Below are 23,900 nucleotides of genomic sequence, written 5' to 3'. Positions count from 1 at the left end.
AGTCTTTTTTTTTGGTGCTCAAAATCTTCCAGCAGGGTTGAAGCTTGTGATGTCTCGGAAGTCCAAAAGTGTTCTAAGGCTCAAATTCTGATCATTTCTGGGCATTCCCTCTTAGCCACTTAGAACACTCTTGGGACCTCAATGACAACACTTAGAGGCCAGGACATTCCAACAGAAGCCATCACCAAGTTCTAGCCCAGTTCCATTTGCAACTGGCCAACTGATCACTCCTGTAAAAAAAGTCCTATTGCTGCTTTTTATGCTGCTTTAGCCACATGGGAAGCCATCAAACCAATGCTTGGAGTCCACTTCTGAGCCATGAGTATAGGTGGAAGCAGGTCCAGCCCTTCACATCTCCAGACAGGTTACTGTCCTTTTTTTTCTTCCCCAGATCCAGTAAGTGTTCTGAGGAGCTTGGCGTGAGATGCTATTAGTTAATGGATGGATGTGATTCCTAGACCCTCCCTGACCAAAGGTCAAATCTTCCAACTGTTGCAGCACATTGTGTTTTCAGACAAATGTTCTCATAGTGCATCATTTTCAGTAAAAGGCAACATCATTCTGCCCTTAGATAGAGCTAGTGGTGCACTGTTAGAATAAAAATTATGCCTTCCTACTGTTAGATGTAAGTTAACATTTGCAGCGCCATTTTTTGTACAGGCGCCATTTGGTATCATGATTGAAACTAATTCTCTGCCATTTCCGAGAAACGGCCATCCCTAGATTATGTTTCTTTGGAGCTGAGTTATGCCACACTAATAAATGCCCTGTACTTATTAGCGCATACCTTTTCTTTAGATGTAAGCCCTCTCCCACTTGTCTAGTGGCGGGCACAGGCAGGATGACCTTGACTGATGTGTGCCCAGCTTCAGAACTGAAACGCACTCCTTTGTAATTTACTGTCCATCTAAGTTTTTCTTGAAAATTTCATGGTGGGCATGTTTTCATTGGTTCTGAAATGTACATAATGTATTGTTATGCTTGCTGAAGACAGACTCTCTCTGCAGCACTCTAAGTGACTGGGCAGACAGCGCTCCGCTCTGAGCGAACTTTGAATAAACTGGTATTGGTTTGTATTCTCTATTGTCTGACCGACTCTTCATTTCACAGAAAGCAGAGAGGTGGTCGTGAGTGACCCGAATTGGGCCACTTCCTTCAAAACTCAGGGGTGTTTTTAAGGTAATGAGCAGTCCCTTCCCACTGAACTACTACAAATTAGTTTGGGGGCCAGTTCTATCCTCCACTGAGTCTCAAGCAAGAAGTCTCAAGTCTGTATTGGGATCAAAAGATCCCTCTTCTACAGGCCTCTCCTATCACTAAATTATAAAACAAGCATTTGCAATGCAATAGGTCTCGCATTAGGAAAGTTTAAGCTATTGGTATTGTAAATGACAAATCTTTTATTTATGTGTTGGTTTTGAAAATAGCGAAATTAATAGCATTTGTCATTTACAATGCCAATAGTTTTAACTTTCGCAAATGTGACACCTATAGCATTTGTAATGCAATATGTGTTGTATTTACGTGACTTAGATGTATTGATATTACAAATAAAAATGGTTTTTATTTTTTTTAATAATTAATCCTTAAATAAAAGTTATTGTAATTTATAATGGCAATAGCTTTTGTAAATAACTTTTGTTAAGATTATGTTCATTGTATTTTATTGTGGCGTAAATCCAAGAACAGAAGTGAAATATTAACATCTTTTTGTGACAATTGTGATAAAGTTTGAAACATTGAGAGAACATATTTGAACCCGTTGTTGATGAATGGTTAAACCGATTGATGCTGTGGTGGCGCGGAGTGATGTTGTGGTGGCGACAAATGATGCTGTGGCGTACAATGATGCTGTGGTAGCGCATAGTGATGTTGTGGTGCCCCTGAGTGATGCTGTGGTGGTGCTGAGTGATGCTATGGTGATGCGATCGATAGATAGAGTGAGGGCGATAGATAGATAGAGGGAGGGCGATAGATAGATAGAGTCAGGGCGCTCGATAGATAGATAGAGTGATGGAGCTAGATAGACAGATAGAGTGAGGGCCATAGATAGATAGACAGATAGATAAAGTGTATCTATGTCGCATTGAGTAGAGTGTAAGGATGAGGTGTGTAATTATATGGCACTGAGTGGCATTATGTGGAGTGTATTTACGTTGCATTGAGAAGAGTGTAATTATGTGGCACTGAGTGGTAATATGGGGAGTGTATGTTGTATTCAGTGGAGTGTATGTTGTATTCAGTAGACTTATGTGGCACTGAATGGTATTTGGAATGTATGTTGCATTGAGTGCAGTGTAATTATGTAGCATATAAATAAGTGGCACTGAGTGTATGTTGCATTGAGTGCTGTGTAATTATGTGGCATGTAATTATGTGGCACTGAGTGGGATTTGGAGTGTATGTTGCATTGAGTGCAAAGTAATTATGTGGCGAGTAATTATGTGGCACTGAGTGGTATTTGGAGTGCATGTTGCATTGAGTGCAGTGGAATTATGTGGCATGTAATTATGTGGCACTGAATGGTACTTGGAGTGTATGTTGCATTTAGTGCAGTGTAATTATGTGGCGTGTAATTATGTGGCACTGAGTGGTTTTTGGAGTGTATGTTGCATTGAGTGCAGTGTAATTATGTGGCGTGTAATTATGTGGCACTGAGTGGTATTTGGAGTGTATGTGGCTTTGAGTGCAGTGTAATTATGTGGCGTGTAATTATGTGGCACTGAGTGATATTTGGAGTGTATGTTGTATTGAGTGCTGTGTAATTATGTGGCATGTAATTATGTGGCACTGAGTGGGATTTGGAGTGTATGTTGCATTGAGTGCAGTGTAATTAAGTGGCTTGTAATTATGTGGCACTGAGTGGTATTTGGTGTGTATGTGGCTTTGAGTGCAGTGTAATTATGTGGCATGTAATTATGTGGCACTGAGTGGTATTTGAAGTGTATGTTGCATTGAGTGCTGTGTAACTATGTGGTGTGTAATTATGTGGCACTGAGTGGGATTTGGAGTGTATGTTGAATTGAGTGCAGTGTAATTATGTGGCGTGTAATTATGTGTCACTGAGTGGTATTTGGAGTGTATTTTGCATTGAGTGCAGTGTAATTATGTGGAGTGTAATTATGTGGCACTGAGTGGTATTTGGAGTGTATGTTGCATTGAGTGCAGTGTAATTATGTGGCGTGTAATTATGTGGCACTGAGTGGTATTTGGAGTGTATGTTGCATTGAGTGCAGTGTAATTATGTGGCGTGTAATTATGTGGCACTGAGTGGTATTTGGTGTGTATGTGGCTTTGAGTGCAGTGTAATTATGTGGCGTGTAATTATGTGGCACTGAGTGGTATTTGAAGTGTATGTTGCATTGAGTGCTGTGTAATTATGTGGCGTGTAATTATGTGGCACTGAGTGGGATTTGGAGTGTATGTTGAATTGAGTGCAGTGTAATTATGTGGCGTGTAATTATGTGGCACTGAGTGGTATTTGGAGTGTATTTTGCATTGAGTGCAGTGTAATTATGTGGAGTGTAATTATGTGGCACTGAGTGATATTTGGAGTGTATGTTGCATTGAGTGCAGTGTAATTATGTGGCGTGTAATTATGTGGCACTGAGTGGTATTTGGAGTGTATGTTGCATTGAGTGCAGTGTAATTATGTAGCATATAAATATGTGGCACTGAGTGTATGTTGCATTGAGTGCTGTGTAATTATGTGGCACTGAGTGGGATTTGGAGTGTATGTTGCATTGAGTGCAAAGTAATTATGTGGCGAGTAATTATGTGGCACTGAGTGGTATTTGGAGTGTATGTTGCATTGAGTGCAGTGTAATTATGTGGCATGTAATTATGCGGCACTGAGTGGTACTTGGAGTGTATGTTGCATTTAGTGCAGTGTAATTATGTGGCGTGTAATTATGTGGCACTGAGTGGTTTTTGGAGTGTATGTTGCATTAAGTGCAGTGTAATTATGTGGCGTGTAATTATGTGGCACTGAGTGGTATTTGGAGTGTATGTGGCTTTGAGTGCAGTGTAATTATGTGGCGTGTAATTATGTGGCACTGAGTGGTATTTGAAGTGTATATTGTATTGAGTGCTGTGTAATTATGTGGCGTGTAATTATGTGGCAGTGAGTGGTATTTGGAGTGTATGTTGCATTGAGTGCGGTGTAATTATGTAGCATATAAATATGTGGCACTGAGTGTATGTTGCATTGAGTGCTGTGTAATTATGTGGCACTGAGTGGTATTTGGTGTGTATGTGGCTTTGAGTGCAGTGTAATTATGTGGCGTGTAACTATGTGGCACTGAGTGGTATTTGAAGTGTATGTTGCATTGAGTGCTGTGTAATTATGTGGAGTGTAATTATGTGGCACTGAGTGGGATTTGGATTGTATGTTGAATTGAGTGCAGTGTAATTATGTGGAGTGTAATTATGTGGCACTGAGTGGTATTTGGAGTGTATTTTGCATTGAGTGCGGTGTAATTATGTGGAGTGTAATCATGTGGCACTGAGTGGTATTTGGAGTGTATGTTGCATTGAGTGCAGTGTAATTATGTGGAGTGTAATTATGTGGCACTGAGTGGTATTTGGAGTGTATGTTCCATTGCAGAGTGTGTGAGGGTGCAGAGTGTGAGGGTGTGCAGAGTGTGAGGGTGCGCAGGGTGCGCAGGGTGTGAAGGGTGTGAGGGTGCGCAGGGTGTGAGGGTGAGCAGGGTGTGAGGGTGCGCAGAGTGTGAGGGTGCACAGAGTGTGAGGGTGCCCAGAGTGTGAGGGTGCGCAGAGTGTGAGGGTGTGCAGAGTGTGTGAGGGTGCAGTGTGTGTGAGGGTGCATTGTGTACAGTGTGTGTGAGGGTGCAGGGTGTTTGAGGGTGCAGTGTGTGCAGTGTGTGTGAGGGTGCAGTGTGTGTGAGGGTGCAGTGTATGCAGTGTGTGTGGGGGCAGTGTGTGCAGTATGTGTGAGGGTGCAGTGTGTGTGAGGGTGCAGTGTGTGCAGTGTGTGTGAGGGTGCAGTGTGTGTGTGAAGTGCCCACTATGAACTGAATGTATGCCAGTACAGGTGTACAGGATCTGGTAGTCCACCAGGCATGGCCCTTTGTCACAGAGAGGTCACTAGCCTAGGTAGGGGTCAGGCCTGTTTGCCAACAATAATCATGCTTGTGCCCTAGAGAGCACACACGCCTGAACTGGAGAGTCGCGATTCAGCACACGAAGGATGATTTTCAAGGGGGATGACTGTTCTTGTGTGGGCTATATCTCCTGAAGTGCAAAGTGCTTTTAGAAACTCAGAAGCCTCCTACCCTCTGAATACCTGCGAGTTCTAGGAAACACAATCGTACTGTTAGCCTCGTCTCCTACTAATGGCACAATTCATACAGATCTTAGACCTGCCAATCTGTGTATAAAATGTCACTGTGTGAAGGGGGAGTGGGGGCAGAGCTTCGTGGCGAGATCTCCCTAAGAGACAATCTGCCCTGCACCAGGCGCACCACCTCTAATCACACACACGCAAATAGAAGAAAAGAAGGCGCACGCCACTCGCAGACTCCGTAGCAAAGGCTTTGGGCCTGGCTTCCCGCCCTGTGTCGTGGCAGCGAGATCCAGGGGCACCCACCCCGTGGGGCCTGCAAAGCTAGCAGTGAAGTGAGACCTTTTCCTCTGGGTCTTACAAAGCTGGGTGTGGCTGACTCTTACCCAGACGTGTCGGGCTTTCTGATGCATCGTTAAATCCTCAGCAACACAATTAATGCCAGACGGCAAGGGTGGTGTGTAGCGTGCGAAAAAAAAGAGCGTATCTCTGTAAATCGCTCGGCGCCCCCACATCCATGAATCACGAGCATCTTTGAAAGCAAAAGGCTTGAGTAAAACACCACATTGGAGACAAACTGAACAAGATCACACCCTTTCCTGCTGCGGTGACTCATTTCACCCAGCGCCAACTAAGCATTCGCTCCCTAGTAAGGCTTAGGAACGCGTCTGCGTCTGTGGAGGACACTGAGGGGGCAAATGCTACTAACTGCTACTAGTCTTCTATGTAATAACTATAGCCCCTCCAGGGGAGCTCTGTGCCTTCTGTTCACCAAATGTACTCAGCGTTCCTTGACACTTGAGAGGCGTTGAAAGCACCTTCCCCAGCAATCACAGCCCCGATAGCACACTGCCTCTCCCAACTATTTTCCCAAATCCACAACCGCATGCACGAGCCTCCCGGCTCCCGGAGCATTAGAATGTCTCCTAATAATCCGTGAAGCCGCTGTACACAAAGGAACTCCGCCTTGATTCTAACAGTGGCCAAAAGTAAACATTGGCCTGCAAAGTTATCCAAAGTTGTTGGAGTTGGTTAACTACTTAAGGCAATACTGGCTTCTGTACTCGTACAGCAACTGCAAAGTTTAAACAAGGCGAAATACACATGCGCTCTCAATCCAATGAAAGGCCACAGAAAAAGCAAGTTAATTTATATTCCGAAGAGAGCAATTGGGCATGAGCCCACCGGCACTCCCATGTCACGAGGGGAGAAAATTATACGAGAGACCTTGGCATAAAAGCTGTGGGATATATACAACCGCTCAGAAACGTAATGCGTAAACATTCACGAGCTCCCTTCATTATGTATTTATTATACGGAGTCACTGTATACAAAACCTTACAGCACTGAAACACCCGGAACTGCACAGGGAGGGACCCTAACACATCGCGAATGAGCAAAGAGTACAGAGATCCTTCAAATCCCATGCGCTTATGAAGAAAATGCACAAAACGTATCACTGCAGTCAGTTATCCAAAGCAGACTCTGGGCCAGGATCACATCAAATGGAAATATACGAAGAATGATACATCATTCCTGTGCTCTGTGCCTGGCCCTGGACAAACCTCCCTTCTCACGACAGATCCCAGGATTGGGGGAGGATTATCTGCTATGGCTGATAATTGTAGACAGTGGCCGCCTCCCCCTCTCCATGGCGTCCAGCGTGGAGACCGCCGCGCAGGGGAGGTGCACTCAGCCATACATTGTGCCTCCGGGAACCGGTGGGCAGCCTGCCTGACAGCATAGAGGAGGAGGCGGGGGGAGTACCGGGCCCGGCTGAGAGTGGAGGCCGCAGCGTGAGCCTCGGGAATCAGCTGGTGCCTGCGCCCCTTTCTGCAGTACCTCCGATCCTCCGTCCGTGCGGCCCCCATGCCCGGACCTGTGCTCTCACCTCTGCCGGTGCTCCTGGGCTGTGGTTATCCGGGCGGCCCTGGCAGGTGAGCCTTCCGCTTTCCCCCTGCTCTCCTGCAGCTGGCTGCGGCTCCCGAGCCGGGCTGCGTGCTGCTGGCTCTGGGCTGCTGCTCCTATCCTGTCCCTTCTCGCAGGTTAGTGACGTCACCGGCGGCCCCGCCCTCAGACGGGGCACTGGGAGGCCCGGGTTTAATCTTCTGGCAGGTTCACTCCCAGAGCTCACCTGTACACACACAGGCGGCAGCCAAGGTTGTGTGTGGGCAGGGATTGTGCAACGGCAGGCTGTGAGCTCTGAGAGGGCGGGAGTGCGAGCACAGATGCCCTAAACAGGGACAGACACACGTCCAACTCCCGAGCAAAGGCACCTGCGTCATCCCGGGCACAACACGAAGTGCGGTGTATTCCGAAAGCGTGTACTTGCCCCATTTTTAGTGTGACTTAAAGCTCACACGACCGGATTTTAACGCTTTTTTTTTTATCTGCGTGCCGTGCCAGAATGTTGCTTTTAAAATGAGTAAAGCAAAACTACACGTATAGGGCAATATAGGTCAAACCAACTTGTACAGAATATCTAGTGAGAGCAAAAGGTTGTTGAGATCTTGGACACACTTGCCACTCTCTATAACGGGTAGAGTTAATCTGGTTAAAATGTGTATCCTTCCAAAGTTTATCTTTGTCTTCAACACTATTCCCCTGGCTTTCGATCTTAAAATGATTGAAAAATGCCAGCGAGAAATTAATTCCTTTATTTGGAATTATAAATCCATTAGACTCGCATGGAAAAAGCTGAGGAGGAGAAGAGAGAAGGGAGGTCTCGCTCTGCCTGACCTACTATACTATGCGTGGGCCTTCCAGATGACACATTCTAGGATGCTTTTAAAAAAACAACTAATCTTCCTAATGGGTCGATGTACAGGGCCATGCTAATTGGGGCAAACCTACCAGTGGATGGGTTTATGTTTAAATTTGCAAGTCGGAAATTTTTCAAAAAAATCAAACTTCAAATACCACAGTCATGGACTAAGACTTGTCTTATCATCAGAAAAAGATTGGGGCTGTCCTACTATTCTAACTTTGCCCCAATATGGGAATCCCCTGGTCTTCCATCATGTTTGAGAGATAGCCTGTCCTCCATACTAGAACAAGCTGGGATTTTAAGATGGAGTCAGTTACTGAAGGAGGGATCATTAATAGCTTGGGACGAGTTACATGATCACATCGGCCCTGGACTGTCCAGATTTAAATACATCCAACTGGATAGTAGGACGAGATCCCAGTGCAGCAAAGACGAACACCTTGGGAAAACAAGCTTTTTGGAGCAGCAGTTAGTGGAAAGAACAGGGGGAGGAAAGGAGGTAGCCTTATGGTACTGGCAGATCTTGGAAGAAATTGACGGGGAATTTGCCCTCCCAGACGAGTTGTGGGGGGTGGCAACCGGCCTTCACTGTGAGGAGATGTGGCTAAATTCCTTCGCTCTTCTGCACAAAATTGTAAAACCATCATGGCTAAGAAGAAACCACCTCTTCTCAGTTCACCGTGCATACATCACGCCATTAAAACTTTCCAAATTTCTCCTTGACAAAAAATGCAACAAATGTAACCTTATGGGAGCATCTGACATTCATATGTTTATGGATTGCCCTGACATAGGCCGGTTCTGGGAAGAAGTGAAGGTTACCCTAAACTCCATTCTAAACACATCACTCTCAATAACACTACCACTTATTAGTTTTGGTTTTGAAGACAGCATTATTGGTAAAGCAAGGTCATTCCTCTTTTATGCTATTTTGTTGGCCAGAAGGCAAATCTGTTTGCACTGGGTAGAGAAAACAGCCCCATTACACTCTAGATGGCTCACGTCCTTATATGAAACATCTAAAGCAGACCTCAACAGATCATGCAGCAAATGCAACCTGGCTTTTTGGGATCTGTTGACCAAGTCGAGATAGCACTCCGGGGTTTTTTTTTTTTACCCCGGGTCCTATGATTATGCCGTTAACACTCCTTGGACTGGATCTAGCCTCGATACGATATTGGTCCTACAGGTTGAAACACACCTAGATGGAGTCAGCTTAAACCCCTCAAGCTTTTGGGATTTCTCTGCCACCTTTAACCCCTTGCATGCTGATGACGGCCCCCAGCCTTCATGCACTACAGTGCTCGTGTGCTGATGACGGCTGGGGGCCGTCATGACCACACCCGCGCTTGGAATGTCCAGCACAGGAGGAGAATCGCGGCAGCATGGAAGGGGTTAAAACAACCCGAGTCCTGACACAGGAGAGAGGGAAGGAAAAGCAGTGTGGGTCCGCTCCAAAGTGAAGGACTCGTTAGGTGGTTGGTATCTCCTATATTGAGGGTAAGGCAAATGAGGACAAAAAAAAAACTACACGTGTGAGCCGGCTAAGAACAAGCTGCAATGAGATGTACCGGAAGTTCGGGAACGTCATGCCGTTGTGGGGTGGGACTTCCGTCTTCTGAAGCCCGCGGCTCCAATGCCCGAGGGAGAGCCGCCGCGGAGGCTGCAGCAGTCCGGAGTGGCGCCGCCGATGCGGTGAGTGGAGTGGGGGGGGTCTCTGTGTGTGTGTGTGTGTATGTGTAGGTGTGCGCGCGCGTGTGTGTGCCTTCGGCCGGCCTAAGTACACTGTGTGTGCGCGCGCCGTTTATAGCGTAAGCGCGTCCACAGACCCCAGGCGGCTCGTGCACCAGTCTGTCTCCCTTGAGAGACATTTTGACAACAATAGGTCTCGAGAGCGAGACCTAAAATACTGGTTCCTCCTCAGTCCTTTCTAAGTTAGTGAAGTTTTAAGACTGTTCTCTTTCAATTTAGTGCTTTCACATTCCTCCCCCAAACCATCCTGACAGGGCCAAGCCGTTGTCCCTTCTCTGACAGAAGTATTTCACATCTCATAATAGCGGTACTATCCTACAGAGGCTTCAAGCAGGTAAAGTATAACTTTTTATAACTTACATTTCCTGTATACATATCCAAAATCCTACTTCACAATTCCATTGGATTAAATTTGTATTAAACAAAACAATAGCTGAACTGTCTCTGTAGCTTTTTCCAAACTCAGGATATGTAATAAACATATTATTGAACTCTACCTTTTTTTCAAAGAAGCAGCTACAGCTCTAATGTTGAACATTGTTATTGACGCTAGTCACTGTAGGAACATGCAAACATTAAAATCTTACATGTTCCACTTCAAAATACTATACACTTTACCTTGTGGGCTACAAGGCCTACTTGTGGGTGACAGTTTTTTTCCCTGTTAACAATGTTATTTTTGAGAGGTTTGCATGCAGGTTTAAAAGCTGGTAGGTGTCTAGTTACACACGTGGGCCTAAAGCCGTGTTATGTTTGTCAGCTTAGGGGCAGCTTTAATGGGTGCTGCAGGCCACAGATGACATTTCACTTGCTATGCCATTGGTGTCTTTTCCTACACCATATTCTACAGCCTTAGTTGTAAGTTAAATATGCAAATTGGGTGATTAGCAAATGTGACTATGTTTTAGTGGTCAGAAAACATACACTGGGGTATGGACAGCATACTCCAGTGTACAAAGTTTAAAATGTAGCAGTATTGCTCCACCAAAAATGGAGGGTGACCACATAAAAGAGGCACTTTCTCTCAAGCACTTTTTCAAATGTTCCTAAATAATCAGGTCTAGATGTAGGGCTTTGGCAAACTACGCAATTGATAGAGTGTGCAGGGACCAACTAGCTCAGTTTTACCATACTCACCTTGGGCCCATGTAACATTCACACTTTGAACTAGTAGTCCTGCCTAACCAATGTATTAATTTAATCCCTCTATCAGTTTGCCCAGAGGTCTGATTTAGGACTTATACCTGTAAACCAGGTCTTACCAATCCTTGTCACCTTACTATGAGTCCTGTGGTTCAGAGAGTTAGAATAAACAGATAGTATTTAAACACATTTACTTTTCTTATAAAAACCACAAACTCGGGGAAAGTTTTAAAACCTTTATCTATGATAGATTTTCTGAGTCAAATGGAAAAGGGCCACAATCTTGTGACCATCAATTTTACAAGCAAGAATATAACCAGCAGGACATAAGGTTTGTAAGAAATCACAGTAACTCCTTAAGACATTGGTACCTGGGAAGGGTAAGAAAGGGAAATAGCACAAGGACATACCACATAGATTATTTTTACCTGGAATGGTGCAATGACCAATCCTGGCCATGGGCTGGGGCAAAAAATGGCCCAGGACCAGGCTCCCAACTAATCAGGTGCCCACTGGAAAAGACAGGTGCAGATCAGGACAGATGACCTCAGCTAAGTGCAACACCAGAGTCACACCCCTCTCTCTAGGAAAGCCAATTAGTGCCCCGATTGGGTAATCGATTCTTTTGACAGAGTGCTCCGCCAGCTCCTCTGCTCACGATTGCCTATTGAGTGCGTTGGGTGAGTGACAGGTCAGCTATTTGGACAAGTCGGACAATTTCTCTATCTGAGCCTACCTTAGTTATACCATTTCGAGGGCAAAGTACCACCCCTACATGTTGCAAATCTATGTGTTCCCCTTCAGTGATTGGTTGGAAAGACCAGGAGAGGTCATCACACCATACTAAGATGATGTAATTTGAATTCGAATCATATTGATTGAATCCCCACCCACAATTTATTTTCCCATTATTTAATTCCACCCAACAATATTGGTACACATTTTGAATACATTGTATTTGGTATCTTCCTTTCTAGAGGTCAGATGATCAGGTTCCCAGGCACATCATGGGTAAGAAGTGGGCTTGCAGGGGTTCAATGCCAGTGCTTGAGCAAATTCAGTGTCAGAGTACGCATGTGCAGAATCATCCAAGATGGAAGATGTGTCAGTGGTGTGGCCCAAAGTACGAGCTAGTAGCAAAGTCAAAAATAAACATTTTAAAATACAGAAATAAATGAATGCACTGTATACCACTTATCTTTACATGATTCCCATTACTTTATTTTAACTTGTGCAATAATGATTAAGCAGAACGATCAAGTTTAGTACAAGCTGCAGCATAAGCATTAGCATGTGAGATTTAAAGCAGCCATTTCTGGCACTAGTGCGCAGAAGCAAAGATTTTCCCACCAAGCAGAGAGGTAGGTCATGCCAAGTAGATGTGACGGACGCATGCGCAGAAGGTTTCCCGCGTTTTCGGCGGCCATTTTAATGCATTAGAGTTACTGTTAGTAAAAGCAAATAGACAAGCTTCCCCTAGATGGTAAAAATGACGTGTAGTGCAAATGTGAATAAACAAAACATGTTGGTTAATATATTACAAGTTATTTTGAGAAGGCTGAATACAAGCAAGTTTCGGAATATGTGAAACCTTCCTCCATCACAATAGTCTCCTACTTGTGGGAAGATTGTTTCACCTTAAATGACGAGATACCTAGAGGCTGCAAACTTTCTTGGACATCAACTTTGATTGGTCATGGGGATATACCATAATCTGTATGTAATGTTTTTTTAATGGTTTATGTGTGCAAAATCAACAATGTATAGACTGCCTAACTGACTTGCAGATACCCACATCAACATTTTTCACTTTTCTCCGCCATCGTCATAGTTTCTGCCTCACAGTCTGGTTGCCTGGCAGTAGTAGCTATGAGGATTGCGTAACAATGCCTGAAGCTCAATACTGGCAAATCAGAAATAATGATTATTTGAGTCAGCTGAGATTGTGAAATTGGGAGTCAGTTCTTTCAAAAATGACATTGTTATGGCTTGCAACTTTGTTGTAGTCTCTCTATTATCTGGAAACATTTTGACGATATGCAACTTCGAGTCAAATCTACTGTAGGTAAAAAAAAACTTCTGCATCAATTATAGACACCTTTGGATTGAAAAAATGTCACATCTTTAGCCCCTGCTTTTGATGATAGACGAGATTGCATGGAAGAATAATTATAGATGTGCTACTTCAACCAGCGAAGGGACTCCACACTAGATTATTGAAAATCTGTGCTGATTAATAGTGATCTTCCAGTTGCTGTTAAGTATTGGAAGCTCTGCATTTCCAAGGCACAAAGCCTGGCCCAGCCCAAGGGACAGTGTGGACAACCAATCACCTTAAATGCCATAATATCTAAAATGAATTTGTAGAGCGTGGATAATCACCTGTGAGGGTATCCAGGCACTGAGTAGGGCTGTCCTGAAATAGCCATTTCTTGAGGTTCCTTTGGAATTCCAAGAGGGAGGGGTGGTTCTGAGGTGTTTCGGTAGGTTTTGGCTGCAAGGTATGAGAAGAAGGGCCCTTTGCTTCTTGTCTTCTTGATGCAAGTGAGGTGTGCATTTGCCTGAGATGCAGATCAAAGGTGTCTGGTGGGTTGGTAGAAGTTGAGTAGGTGGTTCAGGTAAGCTGGACCATTGTTGTTGAGAGCTTTCTAGGTGTGGGTGAGTACCCTGAACTTATATCTTTCCTCGACTGGGAGCCAGTTGAGATTCCCAGCTGTGGAGAGATGTGGTTATTTCATGGAATGTTCAGGATGTGTCTGTTGGCAGTGCTTTGGGTGGTTTGGGGTTTGACAAGGACATGGGCTGGGATTTGAATGTAGATTGTGTTTCCGTAATCAATTCTACTTGTGATAAAAACCTGGGTGACCATTTGTCTGGTATTCACTTAGTGGGATCCACTTGAAAATGTTGTGTCATTCTCAGGATGTGCAAGCTTTGATCTGTCTGCTCATGGAGAGGTTGGTGTCCAGGATGATCCCGAGGTTCTTGGCATGGTCTACAGAGGTGGGTGGGGAGCCAAATTCAAGGGGTCACCAACAGCCAGCCCAGGAGAGTGTTTTTTGCCAAATATAAGGACTTTTGTTTTGTCAGTTGTTTTATTTCCAAGCAGTGGCGTTGCTCATCAAGTTAACAAAGTTTGCTTTACAGGTGCAGTTTGAGTCGATAAGGGAGAGGATGACCTGTGAGGCATAGGATACTATGTTGATAATGTGGGCTCTGATGATGTCTGCAAAAGTGTCATGCAGACGTTGAAGAGTGTAGGGCTGAGCGACGAGCCTTGAGGGACTCCACAGATAAGTTTCTTGGGTTTTGAGGCGTAGGGCGTACGTCTAACTAGTCCAGTTTGGTTCATGAGGAAGGAGGATATTCACTTGAGGGCCAGTCCACAGATTTCCAAGTGCTGAAGCTTTCTGATGAGTGACTTATGGTAGACCATATCAAAAGGTGAGGAGAGGTCAAGGATGATGAGTGCAGCCATTTCTCCTCGGTCAAGGATGCTTGTGATGTCATCAGTGGCCTCAAAGAGAGCTGTCTCTGTGCTATGGTTTGTTCAAAAGCCAGATTGAGAGCTGTCTAGGAGTTGATGGAGCTCTAGGTAGTCTGCAAGTTGGGTATTGATGGCTTTCTCAATTACTTTAACTGGAAAAAAGCAGGAGCGAGATGGGTTTGTAACTGCTGATGGTATTGGGGTCCACTGTTGGTTTCTTCAATAGTGTGTTGACTTATGCATTTTTCCAACCATACAGGAATGTGGGGATGGTTATGTAGGTGTTGATGATAGCGGTGAGCACAGGGGAGATGATGGTTCTTCCAAGCTTGTATATGAAGTGGAGGTATGGGTCCGAGGGGGTTCTTGAGTGGATGGTATTCATTAGGGCGGGGGTTTAATAATTCGAGAGGAGATTCCAGATTTTGAACTGCTGTTTGGCATTGAAGGAGGTGTCCAGCAGGTTGGGAGAGTTAGTATTGGTATGCTGAGAGCTGAATGTGTTGTAGATCTTGCCAGCCTTCTGTTCAGAGAAGTATGAGAGCTCATTGCAGAGTGCTTGGGATGGGATGAGGTCCTTATTAGCAGCTGTGGGATAGGAGAACTACTTGATGGTGGTGAAGAGTTCTTTGCATTTGCTGGAGCTGGCTTTGAGTCTGAGAGTTAGAGCCTTTTTCTTTCAGTCTCAGAGTTGGTGGTGGTAGAGGATTGAGGGCAGCTGTGAGAGTGGATCTTGCAGCAGTGTTTTCTTGTGGCTCCATTTCCATGAGGTTGTCTACAGAGGCGCTTGAACTCCCTGATGTTGTTTGTGTACAAACTGGGTCATTGGCTGCTTTTGCCCATCTTCTTTCTGGTGGAAGCTGTATGGTTGGCAGAGTGGGTGAGCGATTTATTGAAGAGCTCGTTTTCAACATTGAGGTTCCTGATATGGGTGAGTGGGCGTTCCTGTAGGGTCTTGACCCAGTTTCTATGGCTATTTTGCTCTAGTGCCTTTATAGCCCTTTAGGTTTTTCTAGTGGGGCAGCTTGGTGGGTGGGTATCTAGAAATGTATGTAAGTAGTGGTCAAGCCATGTGGGAAGCTATCAAACATTGCGTTAAGGTTATTTTTTCTTTGAATAGGCTCCTATTGCTACTATGATATCTACCGATTCTGTATAGTTTCTTGACAAGCAGTGCTTTAGAGCACCAGACGTTTGGAAGAACTTCTTTGAGGAAGTACACCCAACACCTTTTGAAATTGCGCCTGTAAAATGTGGTGCATTTCATCAAATTCAAAGTGAGTCACAAGTGCTTTCAGAATTCACCTTTTGATTTCATTTGTAGGAATCTAGTAAAGTATATTTGCCAACTCCGAACCCATACTCTAGTGAATTTGAGTTCTGCGAGGCCTATAATGAACTCACTTGTAGTTAACTGTGTCCTGAATGCAGGATAGCGGTATACGACAGGGAGTTGTTGAGATTTGTTATGTTATGCCGTCACTTACATTATCACTGCTTTTAGTATTGCAAAAACTCTTACACTGTTCTTATGGGAACCTTGAATAACTAAAACACACAGGTAATGCCACACCTATTTCACTAATTATGGGGGAGAGAGTAACAACTTTTGAGTGGGGTTTCCAGAACATGAGGCATGGTCTACCAGACTTACAACAGTGCACACAATACTTAGAAGACACTTGTAGTTCAGTAAAGGTATAAGCACCAGTTGTGTTGGAGTCAACGGTCCTTCTGCTCTTGTTATGTAACGTCCTTCTGCTCTTGTTATGCAGAAAATATGGCCGTATTGTGTTGTAGTGAGCTTTTTACGCCACTGGAACAGCTGCCACTGCACCTGCACCTCTGAAGTTATTGTAAGGTGTTGAAGGTAAGACTTTACTTCACAGATAGGCGAGCAACTGAAAGCTCGAGTCAGGCTATAGCCTGACGACTGAAGTCTGACTCAGATCAAGGTCATGTTGGAACCTCAAGCATATAATGAGCCGAGCTTTTATTTAACCTCTGCCTGCCTCCCTCGCACTACCCAGGTTGTAGCCTTATGGCCAGAGCTACCGCTTTTGAAACTAGGTAACCAGGCTCGAGTCTCGGCATCAGCTTTACATCCAGTGATCCTATGCAATTCACTTAATCTTCCTGTGCCTACGAAAACAATTTAGGTGATCTGGTGTAATGTAACTTGTACTCATGTAAACCACTCCACTATCTGTAGGTCAAGTTTGCTTCATATAAAAACTGCAGACAAATTCACAAAGAAATGAAAACAAAGCCTTAACTTAAGGAAACCAGAAAACCTAGATAATTCACTGCTTCCCCCAGTCGTGGCCGGTAATTAAAGGGAGAGAGGGGCGGACAGGACACACATGATCACATACACACTCACAACAATACAATCCCACGCGTGCGCGCGCACACACGCACACATCCATTTATAACAGTAATTTCTAAATATTCAAATATACACGCACGCATCAAACATTCATGACAGGAGGCTTGGGACTGCTGCCTTCCCCAAAGAGGGCAGGCAGCCGTCCCTACTTCGTCACAGAATGGGATGGGGTCAGTGAGACTGCTGACCCCACCCCATTCTGTGACGCAGTGTCACTGAGTGACACTCGACCTTGAGCGCTTTAAGGCTTAAAACTGAAGTGCCCAGGTGTGAGGCAATGACTGACGTTACCCGTCGTCACTGAGGGGAAGGCATCAAGGACCTTTGCTGAGCTGAGGAGGTCACTCCCAGCAAAGTTCATCTTAGGCAGCCAGGAGCCTGCGCAATTAGTGCATGTCAAGCTCCTGGCTGCCTGACCTGAAAATTAACAGTGTCTGTCAGGCCGACCTTTGCTCAGACTGACAGACACTGTTTGTGAGGGGCGAAAGGTGAGGGGGCCTGGCCCCTCAGCCCTTCTGGACAGGCCATGGCTGGTTCACCCACTTAAGTGATTGTAGACAAATATGTCACCAAAACTTTGTAAGACAGCACTTTCAAATATGTGAGTTTAGAATACTAGCTTTACGAAAACCTATTGTGTTTGAATTAATAGACTATAATGTTGCTATACAATAATCTGGGTCACAAACAAGGTTTATATGGTTTATATGGCAACTGTCTTGCCTCGTTGTTCACTAACTAATGACAGGGTGGGGACGGAATAGATCTAAATTCATGTTTAATTAGTACTTCTTAGTGTAGTGCTTTAATGTGACGTTTCACTGTGAATTAAAAATGTGCTAACATTCGTGCCAAGAATTTTCAATTCTATTAAGGACAGGAGGCGAGGATTATGCTTTCTCAATTTCTTTACTGAAAAACACAGCAGCCAATCAGTACGCAGTAAAGAAATAACAAACTACATTACCCATAGACCCAGGGTAACCATAGAGTATGTGAGTGTATAAATAGGGTCACAGAGGTGAACACTTCCTCTTTCTTTGTCCATAGTCAATTAGTAAAGGATCCAACGTAAAAACTTAAACAATCCATCAAAGGAGTCCCCGGGAGAGGTCATTATCCGGCTGAAGTGGGGAAGGAACCTCCCAGAGCCACAGGAACAGCAACAGACCAACCAGGATAAGGAAGTCACGGCACACTTAATTTAAGGTCGGAGCCTGAGGAAAGAGACAGAAGCCGTAAAAACTGTTACCCAAAAGAGGTGAACACAGTAATCAGGACAGGGAGGGAACATTTCATAAAAAGTAACCAAAATGGTACAGCATAAATGCAGTAAGCATAATAGAAAGACAATAATGAAATAAGGGTGGGATAATCCTCGCCTCCTGTCCTTAATAGAATTGAAAATTCTTGGCACGAATGTTAGCAAATTTTTAATTCTATGGCAGGACGGAGGCTCAGATTATGCTTGTTCAAAGCTTCGCCACCACAACAGATGCAACATCTATAATTGGTTTAAAATAAAAGGTTTTCAAAACAAACTCAGATGACCAATCCGCCGCTTTCATGATATCATGAAGAGTAGCACCCATGGAAAAAGCCTTGGAAGCCATAGCTCCTCTCGCAGAATGGGCCCCAAAGATGGAGACATCAATGCCCGCTTCCTGCATGAGCCAACGTAACCAATGTGCCAACGTGGCTGGGGAAACAGGCTTGAAAGGCTTCTGTAAAGCGATGAGCAATTGACCTCGTGAATCAGAACGAAAAGGTGAAGTGCTTACCTCATAATCCTTTAGGCATTGGACGACACACAACTGAGGGTTGTGGGGAAAGCAAGGATAAGTAACCGCAGCAGTATTAAATTTTGTTCTCTTTGAAATGACAAAAGAGACACCCTCAGGAGAGTAGGTGCGACCCGCGAGATCCAAAGCTCGCACATCAGACACTCTTTTACAAGAGACCAAACACAGGAGCATAGTAAGTTTAGCTGAGAGTTGTTTGCGGGATAAAAGATTATTGGAAGGCCAATCAGATAGAAAACGTAAAACAATAGAAACATCCCAAAGGGCAACATACTTGGGGCAAGAAGATTTTACCATCCGGATTCCCCGCAATAATTTCGATATTAAGGGATGTTCTCCCACTGGTTTACCATCTACAGGAGAACGACCTGCAGAATCGCAGAACGAAAGTTATGAACCGTTCTGTAAGCTAGCCCAGAGGATGCCATGGAAGCCAAACAATTAACGATCAAAGAGAGATCCGCTGAAACAGGATCAACCGGCCGCTGTGAGCACCAATCACACCAATGCTTCCAACTTGATTGATAGCGTTTATGTGTGTTGGGGGCCCAAGCCTCATTCATGAATCTGGTAGCGTCTCCCTATAAGCCCTGGATTTTCCAGCGGTCCCCGAAATTCTCCACGCTACTAGCAGAAGTTGGCCCGACATTACTAGAGGGTTTGTCTCCTGAAGAGGGTCCAGCAACAGGTTCCAAACCTGTGGAAGAAGGAGCGGCGACGAGCAACTCATCTCCAGAAGAACTGGAAACCACGCTTGAGCCCTCCAAAGAGGGGTTATTAGAATGAGTTCTGACGAGAAAAGACGGGCCCGGGCTAGAACTCAGGAAATCATGAGGAATGGTGGAAATGCATAGCATAGCAGAGGAGGCCAGACCTGGAGAAATGCATCCGTGGATAGAGCCTCCGGATCTGGCCTCCAACTGTAGAACTGGGGAACCTGGGTGTTGAGGCGAGAGGCAAAGAGGTCCAGGTGACAGATCCCCCAAATTCGGGACAACTTGCGAAATAATCGAGGATGAAGCCTCCAATCGCTGAAATCTCGCAGATGGCGAGAGTTCCAGTCCGCAATCAGATTGCGGGAGCCCGGCAGGTATTCGGCAATAACAGTGATCTTGCGGTCCAAGCAAAGGTGCAAGAAATCCTTCGCAATTTCTGAGAGTAGTCTGGATCTGGTACCCCCCAGTTTGTTCACATAACGAACTGCTGAGACATTGTCCATTCTGAGAAGAATGCAACAATTCGTTTGGAGAGGAGAGAGACATCGAATCGCGAAGGAGCCCGCCAGAAGCTCCAGGCAATTGATGTGGAGAGGCAACTCCTCCGACGACCAACGACCCCCTGTTCACACTGAACCGCAACGGGCTCCCCAACCCCAAAGGCTGGCATCAGACTCTATCACCAAATCGGGAGTCCTCCCGAAGAGCGCACGACCGTTCCAGGATTCCATGTGGTCCAGCCTCCTCATCATCTCCGTCCGGGCTTCCTCTGAAAGAGGGACATGATCCGAGTACCAAAGACCCTTCTGGAGATGACGGATCTTGAGGCGCTGAAGCGCACGATAATGTAATGGACCTGGAAAAATCGTTTGGATGGAGGAAGAAAGGAGACCCACAATCCGAGCCACTGAGCGCAAAGAGGCTGTCTCTTGAGCGAGAAGTAACCTCAAATCCCTCTTGATGGACCTGATCTTCTGGCCTGGCAGAAGTAACTGACATGAGATTGAATCTATTTGAAAGCCCAGAAAATCCATAGTTTGAGATGGAGAAAAATGTGACTTTAAGGGATTCACTAGAAAACCCAAAGACTGTAGAAGATCCACGGACCATTGCAAATGTGATAGAAGAAGAACCGGACACTGAGCCAATAGGAGAATATCGTCGAGGTAGACAATTAACCGAACTCCGCGGGATCTCAAGGATTCCATCACAGGACGAAGGAGCTTCGTGAAGCACCATGGAGCGGAAGAAAGGCCGAAAGGAAGGACTTTGTACTCGTACCAACTGCCCAACCATTGGAACTGAATGGAGCGACGATGAGGGGCATAAACTGGAACCGAGAGATAGGCATCTTTCAAATCCAGTCGAACCATCCAATCCCCTTCTTGAAGAAGGTCTCTGAGAAGATGGATGCCCTCCATCTTGAAATGACGATAAACAACGCCACCGTTGAAGTCTTTTAAGTTGAGAACTAAACGAGACCCTCACCCTTTTTTCTCCACGAGAAAAACGTTGCTTACGAATCCCTGGGGATGAGGAAACGTCGGAACGATGGCCCCTTTGGTCCACATTTCTGTGGAGATAACCTCCTGATCTGGTTGGGAAAAAACAAGAGGGCGTGGCCGAAGATGCTGGAGAGGGCGAGAGTAAAATTCTATCTTGTACCCTTGCACCGTCTCCAGCACCCAGGCATCGTTTGAGATCAAACAGCAATTGTGCAGAAAAAACGTAATCCTTCCTCCCAAAACCACATTGGAAGCGAGAATGAGGCTCACCTGAGGCGGAAGAATCCGGACGTCCTCCTCGGTTACCGTTGTAACCGTCTTTGCCATACTGCCCTCTGCCTTTTCTTGGTAGAATGAAGACTTGTTGGAGGAGTTACCCTGACCTCCTCTGTGGGACTTGTTCCCCTGTTGAGCGGGCTGGTCTGACCCACGGCCGGACGAACGTCCCCTTCGTCCGGCCCTGCCGAAAACCGGGCGGAAGTTCCGTCGTAGATTCGCTTGAGCCTTATCAAGCCCCCTAAAGGTTGAAAGAAACCTAGTAAGCTCTTTAAGAAATGGAGCTCCGAAGAGCAAACCCTGAGCTTGGGAGCCAGATTCCGAAGACGCTAAATCAGTGAGACGAGGATCAAGTTTCATCAAGATGGAGCGACAACGCTCCGCCGACAAGGCACAATTCGCATTTCCGAGAAAACAGACAGCCCGTTGGGACCAACCAATCAACTCATCTGGGTCAATAGGATCGCCAGAGTCCTTTGCCCTGTAACCCAAGTCCAGGATTTTCGTGAGTGGGCCCAACAAATCCAGAAGTTTGTCTTGGCACGAACGCCACGACCTATCCAAACCCTTAGTAGGATCTTTAGAGTACTTACGCATATATGTGACCATGGTAGGGTCTACATCAGGCGTGGAAGCAAGCTTGTCTGAAAGATCAGGGCGAGGGCATTCTGAGCGTAAACGAGCTCGCACATCTTTTTCAAAAGGGGAACGAATGTGGGATTGGACATAGTCAGCCACCCCGGGGGATGGCAACCAAGCAGAGGAATTAGGGTGAATGATGTCCGCAGGATTAAATGTCAACACCTTAGGAGAAGAGGGTGCATCAACATAGTGCTCCTTCCGAGATTTCTTGGAAGGTGGAGGCTTAGTAGACTCAGGGGACGTAGAAGAAGAAGACGACCCATCATCTGTGTTGGACGGAGGGTCCGAACGGGCCGGCGCAGCACGCTTCCTCGATGAAGAAGCAGAGAGGGTCTTGGCCAATTTAGCAAATTTAGATTTGTGAGGGTTCTTTGGCGACTTTTTGCCACGACTAGAGGTAGGAGGCACCCAACCCTGTTGGGCTGCATAGTCAGATAGATGTTTTTTCAACGGCGCAATCGCCTGAAACAATGCCTGGCCCATAAAATCATCCAAGGAAGCCGAAGGCTCATCCTCCTCATAATAGTTCTCACCTTCCTCATCATAGTAATTCGCCATGGTGACAAAACCACCAAATACAGCCCACAGGAAGGGAAGTAATACGTTTTTCTGAACTTATAAGGTAAAACCAATTTGGGGGAGTGATACCCCTAGTGCAAGTCTTCAAATTGCAGGAAGAACCTGACCAAAATTCAAATTCACGTGGAGGGAGGACTCGCACCGCAAATAAGCAAGTTTTATCACTCTAGGCAGAGCCTATGCAAATTTATACAACCCTCAATGAAAAACTGCAAGAGGGCGCCTGGGAGCTCAAGCGGCAGCACCAAAGGGCAGGCGGCGAAGAACACCAGCTGTTTCTGCCGTCTGAAGCAAGCTGACGACTGAGGAGAAACACACGCCTGAACCGGGCGTGTAAACAAAGCTCTCGCGCATGCGCGAGGCAGATGCCGAATAGGAGGAGACGCGCGAGACAGCGCGTCACAACCAGCTCCAACTCCCGCTCCACAAAATATTAAACAAAGCGAAATGCGTGTTGAGGCAACCAGGAGGTGGACACACGCTCCTATAACAGCACCACAAACGAAGGCAGCGACCTCGCACAACACGGGAAACGAGGTCAGCGACCACAAACCTACACGCCGAGCGGCGTAGAAAGAGCGCACGCGGCTCGAAAACAAAGCACAAGTCAGAGCAAGTAAGCGCTGCAATTTAGCAATATACACAATGCATAAACAGTAAGGTAAGAAAAAAGGCACTTAACTGGCTGCGAAGCAGCAAAGAAAGAGGAAGTGTTCACCTCTATGACCCTATTTATACACTCACATACTCTATGGTTACCCTGGGTTTATGGGTAATGTAGTTTGTTATTTCTTTACTGCGTACTGATTGGCTGCTGTGTTTTTCAGTAAAGAAATTGAGAAAGCATAATCTGAGCCTCCGTCCTGCCATAGAATTGTAGAGTTTATGTAAGATCTGCTGTATAATTTACATAGCACACATTTTCAGGGCTCGGTGGTACTTCTGTTAATTTTTTGGCACGGCCAACTTTACTTTTAAGGTGTCTATTGCTTCATCTGTTTTCTTGTTTCTTTTTAGAAATATATTCTTTGTTGTACTTAGATTTGCTTAAAAACGATTACGATTATGGCTTCATAAATTCGTTGATGTTAAACCATTTGTACTAATGCCAGCTTATTTTGCTTTCAGAGCTCAACGTAGAAGCTTAACGTCTGCACTCGATACCACCAAATTTCTCTCCAGTGAGACCGAGTACATGCCATGGCAGGCGGCGCTGATCAACTTGAGTTACTTCAAGCTGATGTTCGATCGCAGCAGTGTGTATGGATCCATGCTGGTACGGCACGCGCCTTTAAGACATGAGCAAAATGCAAACAACAAGATATGCCTTACAAAAACATTCTACCTGCAGATAACTGGATGAATGTTGGGCCACTTGGTTGTTTATAAATAATTGGCTTTAATGTAATCCTTTCTCTTATTTATGCAAACCTATGATCTGGCAGGGTGTGACATAAGGCTAAGTGATGAGAGTGTAATTATGCTTTACTGGTTGCATAATACAATTCCAGCTCAGACATGTCACAAGTTGCAGAATGAT

The 23,900-nt window shown here is 45.4% G+C and overlaps 1 protein-coding gene across 1 annotated transcript in view; it reads left to right on the top strand.

Annotated features, from left to right (window-relative positions):
* The window catches only part of LOC144824116 (aminopeptidase N-like), an 880,577-nt gene that overhangs the window by 502,951 nt on the left and 353,726 nt on the right, over nt 1–23,900 (top strand). The window contains exon 15 of the mRNA XM_078683228.1: nt 23,489–23,636. Coding sequence (XP_078539354.1) covers nt 23,489–23,636 — 148 coding nt within the window. The remainder of the gene's footprint in view (nt 1–23,488; nt 23,637–23,900) is intronic.

Source organism: Lissotriton helveticus, chromosome 3_1, assembly GCF_964261635.1.
Source record: "Lissotriton helveticus chromosome 3_1, aLisHel1.1, whole genome shotgun sequence".
Lineage (NCBI taxonomy): Eukaryota > Metazoa > Chordata > Amphibia > Caudata > Salamandridae > Lissotriton > Lissotriton helveticus.
Note: the sequence above shows the minus strand (reverse complement) of the source record. Positions and strands in the feature narration are given on the sequence as shown.